Source organism: Anguilla anguilla, chromosome 6 (assembly GCF_013347855.1).
Source record: "Anguilla anguilla isolate fAngAng1 chromosome 6, fAngAng1.pri, whole genome shotgun sequence".
Lineage (NCBI taxonomy): Eukaryota > Metazoa > Chordata > Actinopteri > Anguilliformes > Anguillidae > Anguilla > Anguilla anguilla.
The window spans coordinates 58,077,613-58,097,158 of record NC_049206.1 but is presented as its reverse complement, the minus strand read 5'-3'; the positions used below and the strand labels follow the sequence as shown (position 1 = coordinate 58,097,158).

Below are 19,546 nucleotides of genomic sequence, written 5' to 3'. Positions count from 1 at the left end.
TAATTTAATTTGAATTCAGTCCGACAGGACTAAGGGGAGACAGAAACAAACCATAGTAATCAAAATCTCTACAATTTCTTTTTAGTGACATACTGAACTAAAAATAATTGCCCCCCCCCCAAAAAAAGTCTATATCTGTGTAACTATTTATTTATTGTTCCTGGAGTCAACAAATGATTACTGATGGATGTCAACTCCATCCTCTCAAATGTCTTTTAGCTGTTTGGTTGATCAATAAAAAAGGCACAATTTGATGGGTAAAACAGAGAGAGGCCCCCACAGACCTGAGTTCAGTTGTTTTTTTTTACACTACGATGAGAGTGGCTGGAAAGGAAATGAGTTTGATTAACGGTTAATCCCGCAGTGTTGCCCAGCCCTGCGTCTGGAAGTCTCCTCCACCTCCTGTCCCTCAGGCCCCAACCATGCGTCTCTGTGACGGGGAGTAAAGACGAAGGACGTCTTTATTAAATCTAAATCTGATTTTTTAAAATTAATTAATTATTTCTTTTGGAGGGCTGTTGCAGTGACTTGCCTTTATCTTTGGGGTTTAAAATGGCGACTCTGGTCATAGAATAGTTTACACACACACACACACACACGCATATATAATATTCACCTTTAGTTTATTCATGAATTCATTCGTCGTTTAGATTTATTAATAGGTTTTAAATATCTTGTTGCCGTTCAATGTACTGTATTAAGAAGTGGCGACAGTGTACAGATGTACTTTTTCCTCCTGCCAGTCAGTATTTTCTTCCAGGTTAGCACGGTGTGAAACGCGTTTGGAAAACGAGGCTCGGCATATCCGCAGCATTCCGAGGGATGTGAGGTGCGGTCCTCTCCCCCCTCTCCTCTGGCCCGTGGAAGAGCAGGCACCTATGACCGGAATGCCTAAAATCCCCCCCCTGCGCCTTTTGTGGAGTCTTGTCTGCTGGAAAGCTCCGGACGCTCCGGAGAGGGGTTTGCATTAACCCACAAATACCATTCATGGGGGTTGTATGGCACCATACAGAAAGCACCCCGCTCCGGAAAAATACAACTGCTGATGTTAGAAAGTGAAAGGTCAGCACTGGGACAAGGGGTGTCACGGGGGGCCCGGAGGGGGGAGGGGCCGACGCGGCAGGTCAGAGCCTCGGGCTCTTCCCATTGGCTCTCCCTCTGCTCACTCATGAGCCCGAGGCCAATAAATCTCTTTTTAACTATCCTGCTACAAAGCAGCCTTTTTTTTGCATGTGCTGCTCATCTCTCTTAACTGGAGTGGGGCAGTTAAAGCCAAACAGGCCATTACACTATGTTTCCCAAAATACAGTCATAGCTGATAAAAGAATAGTTTTTTTTTTATGGATATGATGCATCATCCGCTAAATAAAGACGTGGGCAATAGTACATTCCTATCCCATTTGGAGAGGGCATTTTTTCGGTTATACCCGCAGAAAGATAGCCTTGGAAGAATACGTTGTCCGTACTTCAGTGATGAACACTTAATTCTGACACTAAAAGTGGGGTTTTGTGTGTTTTATATATTTATCAGAAAGAAAAGCTAAAGAAAGTGCTACAGAATTTTAAAAACTGTCAAAATGTTAGAATGTTAGAAGGGTAACTTAGACACCTCATCCATCTCATGAAATAATGAGACCTGTCCTACTGATTGTTCCATCAGCATTAGAATGTTCAGTTAAGGGCATTCTAATCACATCGTTGTGATCACACACCTTTAAAGGGTTAATGTGGCTCAATAACAGCCGGTTGAACTGAGGCACCTGGGCAACGCTGCTACCTGAGAACAGGGTCAGTGGTCTTCTTTGACCAGTCGACCTGCGGGGTGGTTGCCCCCGGATACACCACTGACACTGCTATGGAGGCAAGGAGCAAACCTGCCCCCAAGTGATTGTTACCTGTCATTGCATGGAGGTGGGGGGCGTACGTATTTGGACAGTGACACAGTTTTTGTTTTGGCTCTGTGCTCCAGCACATTGGATTTAAAATCAAACAGTGAATATGGGGTTAAAGTGCCCGCTGTTGGCTTTAAATTAAGGGTATTTCCACATTCATATCAGGTAGTTCCCCCTCGAAAGTATGTATTAAAAAAACTGACACATAAGGCAGGCAGTGGGGAACAAAATCAGGTGTCATAACCAGTGGACCGATGTCAGACATTAATTTCCTGACACCAAGAAGCTTCTGAAAATAATGTTACAACTTCAACAACAACAACAAAAAGGTTTTGTCATTAGTGATTCCTAAATTATCGTTTCAATCGTTGCACTGAGGTTTATGGTAATTAATGATTAACTGAGAATACATGACCCCTTCTGACAGACAGATTCATATGACACAGGGGCGATGATCTTATTTACAATACACTTATGAAGGAAATTAACCTGGTTTTTAAAAAAATGTGTTAAGTGAGGTTCATAACATTTAGAGCTGAGCTAATCATAGGTTCAATTAAGCATTTATTGCTTGCAAATTCATCTGCTGGTTCCTATCACAGACAAAATAACATGAGTTAGTAATGACATTCATTGAAAAGGTTATTATTTTCCCACCTGCCTCATTCAGTGCTTACTGAATCTTCATTCATTGCACAAAGACAATATCCTGCACACACACACACACACACACACACACACACACACAGACCTTTGACTCCAGTGATTAATGAGAGAATGTTGCGACTGTTAACATCTCATTTAAAAGGACCTCCGTTATGGATTTTGATTATTACAGGGAAAACAAACTACTAGTGCATATATATCAGATATGTCTGTGTGTCACATAAATTAATGAAATTATCCACCCAGTTTAGATGTGCAGTGTTCTGCTAATCCCTTCTGCTCGATTGCTCTGCAGCCATCAATGCTGCTATATAAAGCACTTTGAGCTGCTCTGTATGAAAGGTGCTAAAAACAAATAGATTATTATTATTATTATTATTATTATTATCACAACACTGTAATATTTTCCCTGCACTCCACCTCAGGGTCTCAGCTGAAGATGTGCAGTGTAAATACTGGATTGGTGGCTGAAGTCATCATCAGCGTTTTTCCCAAACTACATCATGTTTGGTGTCCTTTTGGGGGAATGTTCAGTTTTTTTTTTTCTAGGAGATTTGTTTGCGATAGAAAACTGTCAATCAACTTACACAACTTTTTGCATAGCATTTGCATTGCATCCATTTATACAGCTGGACATACGCTGAAGCAATGAAGGTTTAGTACCTTGCTCAAGACCAGCTCCTTACCCATTATACTACACTGCCACCCACAGCAAAGTGGCTCACGTGCACAAGCCACCTGGAACCTGCCAAAAAAAGATTTCCCACAAACCCAAGGGTGCTCTTAAGGGTTCCGGTGAGGTTCTGAGACAACTAGCGGATGGCATCAAGATGGCCGAGATTTTGGAAGGGGCAGCTGGCTAAGTGTTCTCCGGACCCTGCCCAGGATAAGCGGGTATAGACAATTGATGTGGGTGGCCGAATTATATATTGATATGACCCTAAGTGATTGGAACCTTGTGAATGTGAATTAGCAGAGATCACGCCCATTTAATCAAGGATGTGCTGCTTCAAATAAAGGAGAACTGAGGATTGATAACTGGGGGCGGTGTGTGGTGTAATGGCTAGGGCATCGGAGACCGTATTTTCAACCAGTACAATTAAGAGAAAATAATTCACAAAAAAAAGACAGAAAAATAAATACACAAGATTTGGTAGATTTGGTAGACTCAACAACTGTATCCTTGTAAATGTGAAAATATGCACACTTTTCGCCCCTGATTTTTTAATACATATTTTGTTACATCAACAGTCCTGGCTGAAGAGGAAGGGAGTTGATGGACAGTGTGATATATAACGGGTAATGTCCTGGACCTCAGATGGTGATGGTAGGACACCGCTAGCTGTTCCAGACCCCTAATGAAGGGCTTACCTATAAATCCACACTGCCACACACCAGCACAGAGAATGGCTTAGGACAAGACTATTCAACTGGTGGCCTGGGGGCCGAATAAGGCCTGTCACACAGATATTCTGGGCCCTTTGATCTCCGAGAATAAAAAAAAGTATTATTCAGATGCAACAAAAAAATTCTATGTCTGTGTCCCCAGTGTCAGAACACCACCCACTAGTGAAATGAAAAAAATATGTAGCCTAATAGCTGTGCGTATGTATTTAAGGAGACATTTACATTTTTTTAATACACACATACAGTAGCTACACCATATTTATACACTGCTTTAGAAATGGTTCGTGGAAATTGCTGGTCCATGTATGCCATTTTAAGAACCTGTTCACCAGGTATAGGAGTAGTTCAAAGAACTTGGCTTGGAGAATGTTTATTGTGTAAAAGTTCACACTGCATGAATATAGGCATATTAGGATCCTATTGTGTGAAGTGGATAATAAAAAAATAAAAAAAATCAACTGAAAGTTTTAAAAATGTACATTTAAAATGTACAAATTTCAAAGCTCTGAGGCAATGGTGTTCAAAATAAATGAGCTCAAACCATAAAAAATTAACTGGCATGGAAATATAGGTCAGGGTGTGATAGGACGGTTCAGTGGGTCAACTTTTACCACCGTAGCTTTTCTGTTTGTCCAAAACTAACTCAGTCGGGAATTATCAATGTGTAAATGTTACGTTCAGTCTTTAATTTCCCAATAATCATTAAATCAAGTTTATTTAAAAAATCACTGTAAATTTTGATACTGCAAAATAGATATATTGGTAAAGGACCTACATTCATCATTTCAAACAGGCTACCCATCGACGGCTGAGTGTATAACTTGAAATCACCCGTTACGCACTCTCCATATTGTCTTTCATTAACAATTACTATGCACGGTTATAGCCCAACCGTCCGTTAAAACAACGGGAAATCGATTAATAAAATGTGGAGCTGATATGGGCCAGCACTGTCCTGTCCGTTGCCTTTACAATAATAATCATGTACAAATTGATAGGTTTTCGCCATCTGCACAGTGGAATGTAGTAGTCCACAAATCACATCTAATAAATATATGTCCATATTGTCCTTCCCCTGTTATTGCTGTTTGAGTTGGATTCCAGTAACTCACGAGGTTTAATTCATTACATTCCCGTTTTTACAACCCTTCCCCCATTTTACACCAGCTTACATTTCGGGAAGAAATGGAGGGTTTCTGAACAATCATTTGCACCCCAACTCCGAATCGTTTTAAATGAAAATCGTTTTTTAAAACTCAATCCTAAATTTATTGCAGTTATCAAAGCCGCACCTCAACACTAAACAAAAATAATTTAGTGTTTTGCACACTGTGAGAAATGTTTCAACGTCTGCAATATGGCAGCTGCTAAGCAAGCTAGCTACATTGATAGCTATCGCCACCTCGACGGCTTGCTGGAGAATGTTTACAAGGACTCGAGTTTAAACAAACAACACGAAACAATAATGTTAGTGCCTGGAGCAAAATAAGTAGGCTATATCGTTATTTGTTGAAATAACTATTTCTTTGCAACACGCTTCCTTTTTCTCCAGTGTTTCCGTTCTCAACCACCCTCAACGTCCCTGTGCGTGCGTAAAAGAAACGACGTGGTATTCCTACGCAAAGGGCTTGTGCTGTGTGTGTGGGGGAGAAGAGAAACGAAAAACAAAACAAAACGAAACAACCTCGTTGACACCAAAAAACCGATGCGAATGTACGATTGATATTTCTAGTTTATAAATATTTTGCATTATTGGTGAACTGTCCGGTCTGTGCGTCTAAAGCCCGTCGGCTTCGTGGGGACTATATACTGAAACGCGGAAGAGAAAAACACGACCGGGTCTGCTTGCTCACCCTGCCTGTGTGTTGGCTGAATGGAGGAGGAGAGACTCTTCCTGGTGAATAAACAGTGACAGCTATAGGGCACACACTAATACCCATTTCACAGCACAGGCACACACCTTATCCTTTACAATAAACACAAAAAATGGCTTCTGACAGTAAACACGTCGCGCAGTTGAAATCTGGTGAGTATAGAGGGTTTGAAATAGATCGTCGAAAGGTTTTTTTTATTCGTTCATTTGCCCACGACGTCCTCCTTCAGTCTAATGTAGCTCATGTATTTTTCGCCTCGCAGAGCTGTACTTCCTAATAGCCCGATTTTTGGAAGCTGGACCTTGCCAAAACGCAGCAGAGGTGGGTAAATTGGTATTATAGATTTATTTACAACATCCTTACGAAGGATTTTTGAATAATTTCGTGTTTTTGTTCGGCTTTTCAGACCCTGATTAAAGAAGCGCAGGAGAAGGAGGTAAGCAGCACAGGGCTTGCTTGCAGTGCATCTCGCTGCACTGTACTTTCTGATGTTAATTTAAGACAGATTTCTCATTTAATTTTTAAAACACTCAACTGGACGCATTCTACACTAAAACAGCACCGAGTTAACCTTGTAATTTGATTATAGCTCCTGCCGAAAAGAACAGACTGGACGGGAAAAGAACACCCCGGGACTTACGAAAATTTGGTAAGGGATCTCTATAACCGAGAAAAACTTTTTTTAGTGAGCAAAATAAAAATTGAATTTCCCGCAATTTTTAAATCAGGAAAAAAAACTTTGTATTGTAATAGCGTAAAAACTAAACACACTAGGTGTTAAAGGTACGTGGGGCGTGCGTCCAGAATTCCCATTGACACTGGCGTATGAGTTTGGTGACAGGCATGTCCAAAAGATTTAAATAGTTTGGAAAAATGTACTAGAAATAAAGATACGTCATGAGTGTTGTGCTGTAGGAGCAGTGAGGGACCGGAGGAGGGACTATTGCGCCAGAGCGCCCGAACAGAGCAGTAACTAGAGATGGAGGCGCTCTTCTCAATGTAATTCAGTTGCAGCCACACTGTTAAAATACACAACACGATGACTGACTAGTTAAAATAAAGCATTAGGATTAGATAAACGTGAAAGGAGAATGCACAGTGGGATGAAGGAAAAAAAAACTTTTTAAAGGAAAATGACTTGTTTTGTGTTCCGGAGATACATACGTGGAGCAATTTTTTTCTGGAGCGTAAACAAACGGAAGACTTTTGATTCTGAGTGGATCTTTTTGCAATGTAAAGGTAATATCTGATTATTATTAATTATATTGTTTTAACTGTATATTTTGTACAACCAATTAAAAATGATTTAACATGGCCATGGCCATGTTCCATAAAAATGCGTTTTTTATGGACCATTTAACACAATTTATTCAGTGTTTCAATAATGTGTAAATACTTTGTTAGTATATTTTGAGGAAATTAATTTTATACTCTTGTTCGGTAAAAGTTTGTACTGAGAACAAAGCCAGTAGCCTTCAGGTCTTCCATTTAACCTAAGTAATAAAATAAATACTTTAATTGGAACGATTTCAGCATTTAGAACACACTTGTTTCTTCGTAGTTTCACTGAGAATACATACATCTATCGATGTATCAGTAGATGCAATATATAGCCTACTATTTAATTTTTTATGGGTAGAATTTATAACGTGTCCGTCTTTGTTTCTTTAGCATATTTTATGATTTAATGATACCGTGACCTCCTTGAACGTTTTCAGGTATTGTTCGTTCTTGAGTGCATATAAATCATTGCTGTAATTGTTATGTTCACCAATGTTAAGTATGGGTCATTCAGTTTGAAATAAAATCGGAAATCATGCAATCTTGCATTTTAGGGCTAAAACAATGGTGTGAACACGTCTCGTCTAATTTTCTAAGCTAAAATGTAATTCAAAGACCTGCTAAAACTAATTATTAATATTATGGTTATTATGGTTATTATTATTATTATTAATAATAATAATAATAATAATAATAATAATAATAATAATAATGTCTTTTACGTATTCAGGCTGTGTTTAATGTAGGTGACATTGATTGAGACGATGCCTGTTGTTTAGGTAATGGAACCATAGGCTTATAATTACGTGGGGTAGACGGCACTTCGTAGCACAATAATTGTTCAGTGTAAGGATCTCTAACGATCGGCTGCAATGAGCAGCCTCGTAGACGGAGGTGTGGGCGCGTGCCTCATCAGCTATGGAGCGGGGATCGTGTTGGCCGACCAATAAGATGATTTTAAATGCAATTAAAGCGACATTAATTATCAGACAGGCGCAGGACGGGGACTGCTGAATTCGCTGATAATGGGCGTTTTGAAAATGGAAATAGCGTCGTGGAGTGAATACAAATGCGTGCTGCTTTTCTGTTATCAAATTACAGCTTTCGTGAATATTATGGGTGTTTTTTTATCATTAACTTACAATTTAGGAAATTGATATTAACAGTCCTGATGCACACTAGTTAAACATTATTCAAAATATCTCTATTGCTTGGCAGTGTATGATAGCTTCTTAGAGTGCATGGACAGAAGAATATCAGCAGTTTTACAATAATAATAAAAAAAGTATTTTAAAGTGAATTGTATCATTAACATTGTTGAGATTTACAGTTAAATAGGTTAATCAATTGCCACTTTGGATATCCCTCTGGGGAAAAGATTAGTTGAAGTAAAAGTGAGTTCTGTTCAGTTAATGGACCGTATTGCACATCTCTCTGGGTTGAACTTCGTTATTTTGTCTATGTATATTTTGTGTAAATCCTGACAGTACACATGTACACAATGGAAATGTAATGAAATGTACACAATAAATGTGTATGTGTGTGTTCTTAAACCCACGTCTAACACAACTGTCTTCATAAATGCATTCATACAGGGATGCATGCATAGAAATCCATGGTGTTTTAAAAATTTAAATCTTCACTTTTATTTCAGACTTTCATTTTGGGTTCAGTGTACTTTAACAGAAAAAATTCAGGCAGTGTTTTTTTTTTTGCAAAAACAAAAAAGCATATTCACTGTTACATGTATATTTATATATTTAACGTTTCAGGTTTAGATTGTCTGCCTCCTTTCACCTTTCCTCCTAAATCTCCAGTTTGTCAACATTTTGTGAGAAATTGAAGTGCGGATCGTCCTTCTGGGTATTAAGACTGGGGGGGGGGGGGGGGGGGCAAGCGCCTGACCAGGAGGAAAATAACACGCTTCTGCGGTTGCATATTACCGTATTTCTGCGCTCTGGAGAAGCGCGGGATCGTTTCTGAGTGCAGGCGCTTCGCGCAGCGCCGTGGATGCGGTCTCCTCCGCTCAGACTATCCCGTCCGTGCTCCTCCTCCTCGCTGACACTGGTAAACCGGCACTTCCTCAGCGAAGCAGAGTTATTGTTTCTCCAGCTCCAAAACTCGATTTTACTTTTTTTTTTTCTCTTCTCCCCCTTCTGTTAGAGTTACGAGCTCGGCCGTATAATACTCTCCTGTTTTTTTTTTTTTGTTTTGTTTTTTTGTCTTTTCCCCGCTCGGCCCCGAAGGTGAAGCTGTACCGCCACATCGGCCCGGACCACCTGCTGCGGATATGCCAGTGCATCGGCCCGCTGCTGGAGAAGGAGATGCCCGCCAGCGTCCCGGGGGTGCAGTCCCTGCTCGGAGCCGGGCGCCAGTCTCTGCTCCGCACGCACAAGAGTACGCCGCGTTTAAAGTGCCCCCCCCTCGACCCCCCCCACCTTGACCCACCCCCCCCCCCCCCCAACCACAGAGGCACGCTGTAGTATACCCAGTCTGAGGAGGGCGGGAGCTTGCATTTGGTCCGGTATCTGGTTTTTGTTTTAGCCTGGCGCTAACACACCTGTTTCTACTTACAGACGCTTTTACTGAACCCCGTGATTAGCAAATTAGTTGAATCAGGTGTCCCTGTGTCCTAAAACCTGTATTTTGGGTTGCCGTATGGGTACTGTGCTACCAATATGATTCGTTTACTTAACCTGGCATTAAGTGGTATCATTAAGACTACACATTGCACCCCCTGTCCTGCCCCGTACCCCATCCTCACCCCACCCTACTAAACAATCAGTTTCCTCAGCAACCCTGCCTGGTTAGCGTAGCGAAGTCTGTGTGTCACGTCCCATCTTCGGGCAAGGTAATTTTGGCACCATCTCGCCACACCTCTTACGGATTCTTCCATCTTTTTTTGGGGCGACAGGCTGCAAGCATGTGGTGTGGAAGGGGTCGGCCTTGGCCGCACTGCATTGTGGGAGGCCCCCAGAGCCCCCCATAATTTACGGGAGCCCCCCTAATATCGGTAGGTGTCCGAATTTTCCTCACCGTTGTTGTTTGCTTTTGCTGAGTGAGATTTGGAAGTTTCTCTTTTCTCCTGCATGCGTGTGTACCGGTGATGTATTTCCTGTGTCAAAGGTCAGCTCTCATTTCAGCTCATTTTTAAGAACGTGTCGCTGCCCCGTTGCTGATTAATGTTGCTGAATCACCTTTTTTATTCCGGTAGTGTTTTCTTGTTTATTGCGCTTTGCTCTGGAGTGCCCACAGTTGCGGTAGTTGCTGATGCAAATTATATATAGAGTTTCCTCTCCGAGAAAACCTTGATGTACTGAAAGAAAAGGCTGTATTTGTATCAGGAAATTGTATCTGCTATGTACTTTGCCTTTAAAAAAAAAAAAAAAACGTGGTCTTTTATTACTCATCCGTTGCATTCTAAAGAATTAGTTTTTGAACTACTCGTAGAAGGCCGAGGGTTAATGCATTGCATTTCAGTCACTAATCCAATAAGGTGGACTACTGGGCCGTAAAAAAAAGAATCTGATTGGTGGATATGGACTGTGGGCGGGTTTTGGGAGTGGCCCGCGGACCAATGGGGATCTCGCGTGTGCTTCTGTGTGTGCCCAGTGGAGACGGCGCACTGCCGGCGGCTGAACGGGACGTACCGCCAGCGCCAGCTGGTGCCCACGGCGGTCTACCAGCACATGAAGATGCACAAGCGCATCCTGGGGCACCTGTCCTCCGTGTACTGCGTCACCTTCGACCGCACCGGCCGACGCATCTTCACGGTAAGATGGCGCCTTTCTCCCCCCCCCCCCCCCCCCCCCCCCTCTGCTCGAATCGAGATTCGGTGGCTCGTCGGGTGCGCGCGGGTTCGAGCCGGCTCCCTTTGGTTAGAAGGGGCTTTTATTTGGTGAGAAGCGGTCTGACCCGGATTGTGTGGTTTAATTGGTTCCCTTTGGATGACTTGATTGACGTACCCGGGACAATTGTTTACATCATAAAGCTTCTTTAATCAGTCGGGTTCATTTAGTATACTATATATTATACTGTGTTTTATTTTGAGCTAACGTTGAAATAGGCAGCTTTTGGTTGTATTTACTTATATAGGCCAGTTTGTTTTCTTTGTTTAAAGGGAGTATCATTGTAATAGGGATTGTCACTTTATCATGGTGGTTGAAACTAAAGCTTGGCTCAGTATGAATATGTTTCCTGCTGAATTAGGAGTGTCCCGTGATTAAAGAGGTATGTGTGTGCACTTTGTGCTCATATCTGTCTCACTGCGAGGTCGTATTATGGGTTTCCTGCGTGAGCTGTTGCCTGGTTTCCTGGAACTGAAGTACCTGCTCCAGTTCATTCACCACAATTTACAGTTGTTGTTGTTTTTATATATATATATATATATATTTTTGTGGTTTAGGGGTCAGGGCTCTTCAGAGTTTCTGTGGATTGGTCCTTAAAGGCTGACGGGTCCCTGTGGTGGTTTGGGGGGACGTCCTGTGGAAGACACCGCTCGAGAGGGGCGATCGTGCAGTGGCGGGATAGCGCAGCCTTGCGTAGCAACGGCGGGTGGGGGGGGGCGTGGCAGTTAGCAACGCAGGCGTGGGGTCTCCAGCCCCGGTCCCGGAGAGCCGCTGCGTCCACCGGGTTTCTGTTGTTACTCAGCGGCTGATTGGTCAATTACGGCAGCTGATCACGCAGCCCTAAGTCTCCTCATCTGGGTTCCCTGGTCTGAACCTGAACCGGTCGCCGATTTTACAAGGGAAAACAGAAAAAAAACAGCAAACCCTGCGGCTCTCCGGGACCCAGGCTGCAGACAGACCTCCGTTGGCTGATGGTAATTTAATGTGATGTTTCTTTGTCTGGATTTTGTTAAAAAAAAAAAAAAAAAAAGAAAAACGCAGCAAAAGAAAACCCTCTGTGTGGAAGCCTTGTTAGTTCAGGCTGGAGGTTCCTGGACATAATTGTTAGAATTCATCTTGGAAAGCAGAGCTTTGCGTGGGTTTTATTTTCCTCCTTAAGGAAAGCGCGTCGGCTTATTGGGGTCGCTGTGGAGCGGTTTGGCGCGTTTTGGCAAAAATCGGTTTGGGTTTTTTTTTTTTTTTTCGGCCTCTCGCGGCGGCTTCGGTGCGGGACACCTCCGCGGTCGCAGAAGTTCCAGAGAATTCCGTGTCGGGAGGTGTGAAAAGAGGAAGTGCAACGTTCCCTCTGGGAATGCCGCTCTGGAGAAGGGTGTTTCCGCCTCGGCAAACAGGGCGACGGCGGGCCTGATTCAGATCATCCCTCCCCGCCAGAGAAGCCTCTTCACGCATGTGTTTCGTGTGAACGGTGGACGTTCGCGGAGAGGAGTCGCATTTCCGGTTCTTTCTGATGACTCAGGCATCGCAGCCTGACTTGGAACAGTTCTGAAGAAGGAGAATAACGCCGTTGGTGTTTTTAAATACTATGCAGTGTTGTTCCTAAACTGATCCTTACCTGAGGCCACGTTCTTTTAAAAATGGCGCAACATTTTCTTGTGTGCCAGACGTTTTGGACTTACCATAAAACAATTCATGAATAAAATGTATTCAGCAGATACTTCACGGAGTATGCACACTCTGCAATTCTGTCATTAGTTGCCAATCAGCAGATCCAGACCTGGAAATAATCTCTATTTTATGATTCATCTGAATAGTAATTTTTGAATGGTCAAGAGACTTGCGTTAATTTGGCTTCCAGGTGAATAGCCCTGCTGTACAGACTGTAAGCAGCATGCCTTGAAACAAAGGCTAAATCAGAGAGGTTTATGGGTAGAGCTGTTGTCACTGTTCTGGCTACGTGCCCTTTTGCGCAGTGACGTGGAATCCTTTTGCCGACGATCCTCTTAACGTTCCGCGTACGAACCCGAACACCTGGAGTTCCAGTCCTGCGACGCTCTAGCTACAGGGGCCAGGTTCCCGAATACCGAGGTCAGTCCGTGTTGGCACCCGCAGCTCCGATGTTCCCCGCGGAACGTGGAGAGGGAAGTTGTTGTCTTGTTACGCGTGCCGGCGTGGTCCCGCTCCGGTTTTAACGCCGGTGATTAATGGTTCCCCTCTTCCCCGTAAGACGGAACGCGGCGAAGGATTCACGCCGCGGAAATTCCGCGTCGTTCAGCGCGTTTCTCCGTACGCTTGGGCTTTCATGTAGAAATCGAGATGTTTTTTATTTTTTTCCGAGCAGACAGGCCAGACAGATAAGGGTATTAATTTGTGTTCTTTCTCTCTTTCTTGGAAAACCACAGCTGCAGTTTTCTGCAGCTGGGGCTGGAGTTTGGAGAGTCTTTGATATGTCACAGGGATGTTTACTGTTAGCGTAGTCAGGTATTGGCTCATGTTGTTTCTGCCCAAAATAAAAATATTAAATTAAAAAAAAAATACAAACGGTTTGAGCGTTGAATCAACATTTGTAAATTGTCACAAATCTGAGTGACTGAGCAAAATGTGTTGTCTAATACTAATATTTTCAAAATGCAGTAACTGGCGATGGTGAGTTTCGTGAGTACAGGCTTGGTACATCTTTAGGGAAAGGTATATAGGTGAGCTAGGCAGGCATGAGCTGTCAGCTTTATCATCACACAATGCTAAACCACAAAACAGTTTGTTTAGATTTGTTCCAACTGAAGAAGGACTTTTAATACATTTTGATGAAGAATTGGAGCAAAAATAAAATAAAAATAATCATGCAAGCATGACCTTGACATGCCTACCTTTAGGAATATTATTTTTAATTATTTTGCTGGCAGGATCGTTCAGTTTGTTTCCCATTAAAAACATTTTCAAATGCAGAATTCAGCCGATTAACCTTAACCAACGGTGGTTCTTGTTTGTTTGTTTTTCGTTCACTGCGCAGTTCATTCTTAATGTTTTTGCTTTCCTTTCAAAATGTCTGGTCCAAAATAAAATGTTTATTGCGTTCTTAAGAGGTGAGTTGTTTAAAAAAAAAAAGAAGGAAATACAGAACAGGAACACAAGGTGTCCTGAAAAAGGCTTTCGTTCACATCCCACGCTGAACACTGCGAGCACTGACTGTGCACTTCCTGTGTGACTGTTGAACCAGTACTGACTGTGCACTTCCTGTGTGACTGTTGAACCAGTACTGACTGTGCACTTCCTGTGTGACTGTTGAACCAGTACTGACTGTGCACTTCCTGTGTGACTGTAGAACCAGTACTGACTGTGCACTTCCTGTGTGACTGTAGAACCAGTACTGACTGTACACTTCCTTTGTGACTGTAGAACCAGTACTGACTGTACACTTCCTCTGTGACTGTAGCAGTACTGACTGTACATTAACAGTGTGATTGTATTTGCGGTACTGGCTACACTAACAGTGATTGTAAAAGCAGCCCTGCTAGTTCACACAGTGGATGTTAAACAACCACCTGTGTCAAGAACGGCACCCAGCAGGTGTTGCTTTGCACTTTAAATCTGGACCGTCGCGCAACCTGTTGTCCGCTACCAGTCCCACCTGCGCGGCCGTATCGTCTGCGTGCAGTTCGTTCCCTGACACCTGAAATGTAGCGTCGCTCGCGCAAAAGAGATATCGCGTGGGCGGCTTGGTTTACGGCTGTCCTTGCCGGTCGGGGAAATTGGAAAGGTTGGCCCGTCCGCCTGGCCCATCTGTCACCCACAAGGCCGCTCAATACTTCAAGCGCCCCCACGTCATATTCCGGCGTGTCGGTGAAGTGGTCTTCCTCCCGGGAATCTGTTGCGTTTTAATGGAGCTTCCTGAAGAGGAGAGGACATTGGTTCCGTGCTCTTCAGCCTCTGATTTGCTAGAGAGAGGGGATAATGTTTTTCTTTGGAAATGGGACAGTGGGACTTGTAGTCTTTTGAGTTGTATCTGGGTTATGTAGTGTACTCTGGACCTTTGATAATTGTAGTTACTTAAACTGACTCGTGCGCTGAAATCCATAAATGCACACACTAACACACACACACACACACACACACACACACACACTCACACACACACACACACACACACACTCACACTCACACTCACACTCACACACACACACACACTCACACACTCACACTCACACTCACACTCACACACACACACACACACACACACACACACTCACACTCACACTCACACTCACACACACACACACACTCACACACTCACACTCACACTCACACTCACACACACACACACACACTCACACACACACTCACTCACACTCGAACACCCCACAGACGCGCAGATGTTCCAAGTGTGTTCTTCCTGGTCCTATTTTAAGAACTTTTAAAGCACATTCTGTTTTAATAGCTGACAACCAGTTTTTTTGCAGTTTTTCTTGTTTTTTTTTTTTTTTTAAATCTCAGTCATCCCCTCTAATTGGAAGAATGACTTAGTGCTTAAGTGGCATTTACATAAAGTACTTGAACTGCTCTGATTGGCGGTGTGGGGATAAATATGAGAAGATTTAAATGGCTGGTCTTTGTTTTGAACATGGCTTAATGGAATTTGGCCTGGTGGCTCATTGTAGTCTAGCCTACATGCGGTACATTGGGTTCACATTAAGAATGAATTTCACGGTGAAAAATGTGCGTTGGAATTGCGAATAGTCGGTACGTTTCCTGTGGGGTGTTTTTTGTTAAATGTTCTATTGCGTACATAACGGCTGATTTTACCTGCTGGCCTTTTGATTTGGACAAAATCAGCCGAGCACAGTCTGGCCTAACCTTTTTCTGTGACACGAGACAAAGAAAGTTGAGTTTTTCACAGTTCTGTAAAACATTTGAGCCCAGATAAAGGATTAAATTCACTGATTTATTGGTGACGTGGGCATTATGTTCACTCATCAAACCATATATTAACAATGTTTTTTTTGTGCGTTAAAGCAGTCTAATGCTAAAGGCTATGGTATTTGCATATTGGACAGATGATGCTAATCATACAAATTATGTGTCCACAATAAAGCTTTGTTCAGTATCTGGCCAAAGCTAGGCATTCTTCTCCATTTTTTCCCTCTTACATGTCTAGAGATTCATTGTAAGCAGTTTTGTAAAATATCAAACATTAAAAGAATATTTACCAACGCATTTGGCTTCCCAAAAGAACTCTTACATACGGTACAGTGGTTTTGGGCAGGTGTTTGTAGTTGAGCAAGCAAAGTTCTTTGGGAGAACAGGGCACAAAGTTAAATTCTGGTGCCTGGACTGTGCTTTAAGAAAATCGTTCAGGAGAGTTTGGACTGAACCGTTTGAGGCCTCACCAGAACGTAAATCAGTTTTAGAAGCCGTGTGGTAATTCGGTTAGTTGGTGATGATGACCACTGTTGTTGTCGATATTTCAGTCACACACAGTAGACTGATGTAGCGTACAGTTTTGGGAACGTGCAGCCCCTTGTATTTCTTCCGGCATTGAAATGTGGTGAAGGAGCCCGGTCGCGCCGTGAGATTGTGTGGAAATGTATTTCATGTCCAGCGGTCGTCTCTAAACTGTCAGGACGTTTGATTGGATGCGCTTCCAGGCCCGACCTCTTGTTATTCGCTGTGAGATCTGGCGAAGCCTTGGGTTACCGCGGCGATGAAGATTTTTCGATGTACGGCGTCACAAAATCAAATTCCTCTTCGCTGTGCTCGGGAAAAATAAATGGACTCAACTATAGCTAGGTCAATTTAGTATTCTGCTGTTTACCCCAACCCCCCCACACCCCCCCCCCCCACCCCAAAATGCGGTCTCTTCCCTGTCTCAGTAGATTTGCATTTTTAGATTTCTGAAGGCATTCAAATATTACATCTTGTCTCTGGAGGATTATAATGGCCTTGCCGCCTGTAATGCATGGAGTTTTAAGGTGACAATGGAAGACTTGTTATTTGTGGACAAGGGGGGGGCAGGGAGAGGGGGGAATTTTAGAAATAATTTCTCCTTGTTGTTTCTGAAATTCGGAGTGCCCAGACGCCTCCGTAACGGCACCACCGGAATGTTTTACAGAATTAGGGGGCAGGTTACGGGTTCAAATCCCTGGCGGGGCACAGCTGTTGTACCCCGTGAGGGAGGCCCTGGAACTCAAGTACTTCAGTACAAACATTCAAGTGTGATAGTACGGGCACAGTGACACAATTTTAGCTGTTTTGGCTCTATCATCTGGATACCGTCAAATTACAGCTGGCAGTCTGCAGCTTAACCCGATGTTCATGGTTTTATTTCAAATCCAGCGTGCTGGTGTACAGAGACAAAGAAAGAAAAATAAAAGGTCACTCTCCTCGGTACTTTTGCATTTCACTGCTTCTAGCAGTATAAATGGATAGTTTGTACAAGTGGAAGAAGTGTAAATGGCTCTGAAGAGTCAGCTTACCAAACAAACAAACAAATAAATAAAGCTCGGGTTTATGGTGTTTAATTTGCATCCGGAGATGTCCGATTTGTCTGGCGTTTCGCGCGTACAGTGAGCGAAGCGTTTATGTCGCGATGTTTCCCCGCACCATTGTTTTCCTTCTTTAATGTGGCCTTACATCACATAAACGCCAAGCAGTTGTGTAGCTGCGCGAATGTGAGCGGCATAACAAGGAGAGACATCAAATAGTGTCGTATAATTATTTTAGCAGAATCTGAAAACAGAATCAATGGCAATAAAACCATATGGCCAGTAAGACAAATTAATCCCTTTGATGACTTCTGACGTTCTTACTGATGAAAGCGATATTGGCTAATTTGATCGTATTAAATGTTCGGTAACACGGAGTTAGATGCCCCCTGGGGTTGAAGCCCACCCCCCTCCCTTAATTTTCTTTTCTTCTTGACCAATAGATTGTGGCAAATTTCATCTCTGCACATTTATTAAATGTCTCTGCTGTTTTTACGTTTTTACATTTTTATCGAGCTCACTGCATTTGTGTTCTTTATTCCACTGGAACCTGTTTGAGGCAAGTTGATCGATTTTTGTGACCGGAAGCCGTCCTCTGTACATTTGTGTTAAGCAGTACATGAATAGGTATTTGTGTTTGGAGGATCAATGGGAAGAATAATTCATTTGTTTTGAAAGACAACAAAAACTCCACTTTAAAAAGTGGAAATATAAAGTTGCTCCTTCTGGGGCATCATGGCCCATAGTACATCTGTAACTATTTAGTTGGATTTTGTTGTGTTGAGTTTCGCCCTCTTACAATATATGTCCCCGAACGGCGTATTGGTTTAAACATAAAGGTTATGTAAGTGCCAAACTAATGTCCAAATATGTCCTAATCTGGAAACATGCATTGTTCTTAGGTGGCAGAATCTTCCCCCATCTTACCCAACTCTCTAATGATCGAGGACATCTTTTTATATGAAAAAGAATCAGTGTTCACCATGACAGTGGCTGAGGTTTTTTTTTTTTTTTTTCCCTGTTAAGAGCGAAAACAAAGGATGAGAAAAGAATTTTGAAAATCAAATAATTTATTATAAAAATAAATGTTTTGGAATGAAGGTCTCCTTCTTTGTTTCTTGTTAAGAGGATTTATCAGAGGAGACCGCTCTTTTGCGGAACGGAGCTGGAATGTGTGTGTGTGTCGGATTTCTGACAGCCAGTGTGTTCCCTCCCCTGCGGACCCAGAGAGGAGGGGAAAAAAAAGTAAAAGATAGCAATCTAAAAAGAAAAAAAATCTAAAAAAAAAAAAATGGGAGAACGGGAGATGGTAGAAGTAGCCTGGCGGTGGAAAGCACTATCAGTGTACGGGGGTGGGGGGGGGCGGTTGGTGGGGGGGGGGGGGGGGGGTGATGTAGCGCAGGAGAGAAAGATAATGGATTGAAGATACGGCTCCTGACAAGAAAAGCTCTGAGTTTTTGAAACAAATTTCCGCTGGCTGTGGGGGGGGTAAAAAAAAAAGTGGAAAACGAGTCTGGACCCCGGCGCCACGGCGACGCGTGGCGGGGGTCACGGACCCCGGGTACGAGCCCGCGCGAGACGCCGTTTACAATGCATGCTGGGAAAAGCTAGAGATCGGGGCCTAGGTGAGTCGTTTTTTCCAATCTTTGCTTTTTTTTCTTTTTGGCTGGACCGCAACAGCGGGGCCAGCCCTACTAACGCGAATGTCTGTGACTGGGTGACTGAGTGACTGAGTGATGAAGTTACGCCATTGGTCGGCCGAGTTTTCGCACACCCATACACGGTCCAGCCATATACTAGGCCTTGACCTGGTCTTGTTCTTGTCTTGACTAAGCTGTTAATCCATTTTCAAACCGGTCTGAAAGATTCACAACGATGGCAAAGAAGAATAGGCACTCACCTGAAGCTACTTCACCAGTCTCACCAAGAATTTTATTTTTATTTAACATTCATGAGTCATCATCACTTTATATAGATATTCTGTTTTTTTGTGTTTGTTTTTACCACCAGCAGTAGCCTACATTCTAGGGTGTGCGGCCTGGTTTGAAACAAGCACATTTACACGTCTCCAAGTAATTGGCAGGACAATTTATTTTAGCACT

The 19,546-nt window shown here is 42.9% G+C and overlaps 1 protein-coding gene across 7 annotated transcripts in view; it reads left to right on the top strand.

Annotated features, from left to right (window-relative positions):
- Positions 1-5,603: 5,603 nt before the first annotated feature.
- phip (pleckstrin homology domain interacting protein) overlaps positions 5,604-19,546 on the top strand; it is a 57,820-nt gene continuing 43,877 nt past the window's right edge. For 5 of the 7 annotated variants that reach the window (XM_035422440.1, XM_035422437.1, XM_035422436.1 and 2 more), the window contains exons 1-7: positions 5,604-5,991; positions 6,102-6,160; positions 6,246-6,275; positions 6,429-6,488; positions 9,367-9,517; positions 10,035-10,133; positions 10,733-10,893. In XM_035422440.1, coding sequence (XP_035278331.1) covers positions 5,952-5,991; positions 6,102-6,160; positions 6,246-6,275; positions 6,429-6,488; positions 9,367-9,517; positions 10,035-10,133; positions 10,733-10,893 — 600 coding nt within the window. In that variant the 5' untranslated portion in view covers positions 5,604-5,951. The remainder of the gene's footprint in view (positions 5,992-6,101; positions 6,161-6,245; positions 6,276-6,428; positions 6,489-9,366; positions 9,518-10,034; positions 10,134-10,732; positions 10,894-19,546) is intronic. The other 2 variants (XM_035422439.1, XM_035422435.1) reach the window with 1 other exon arrangement.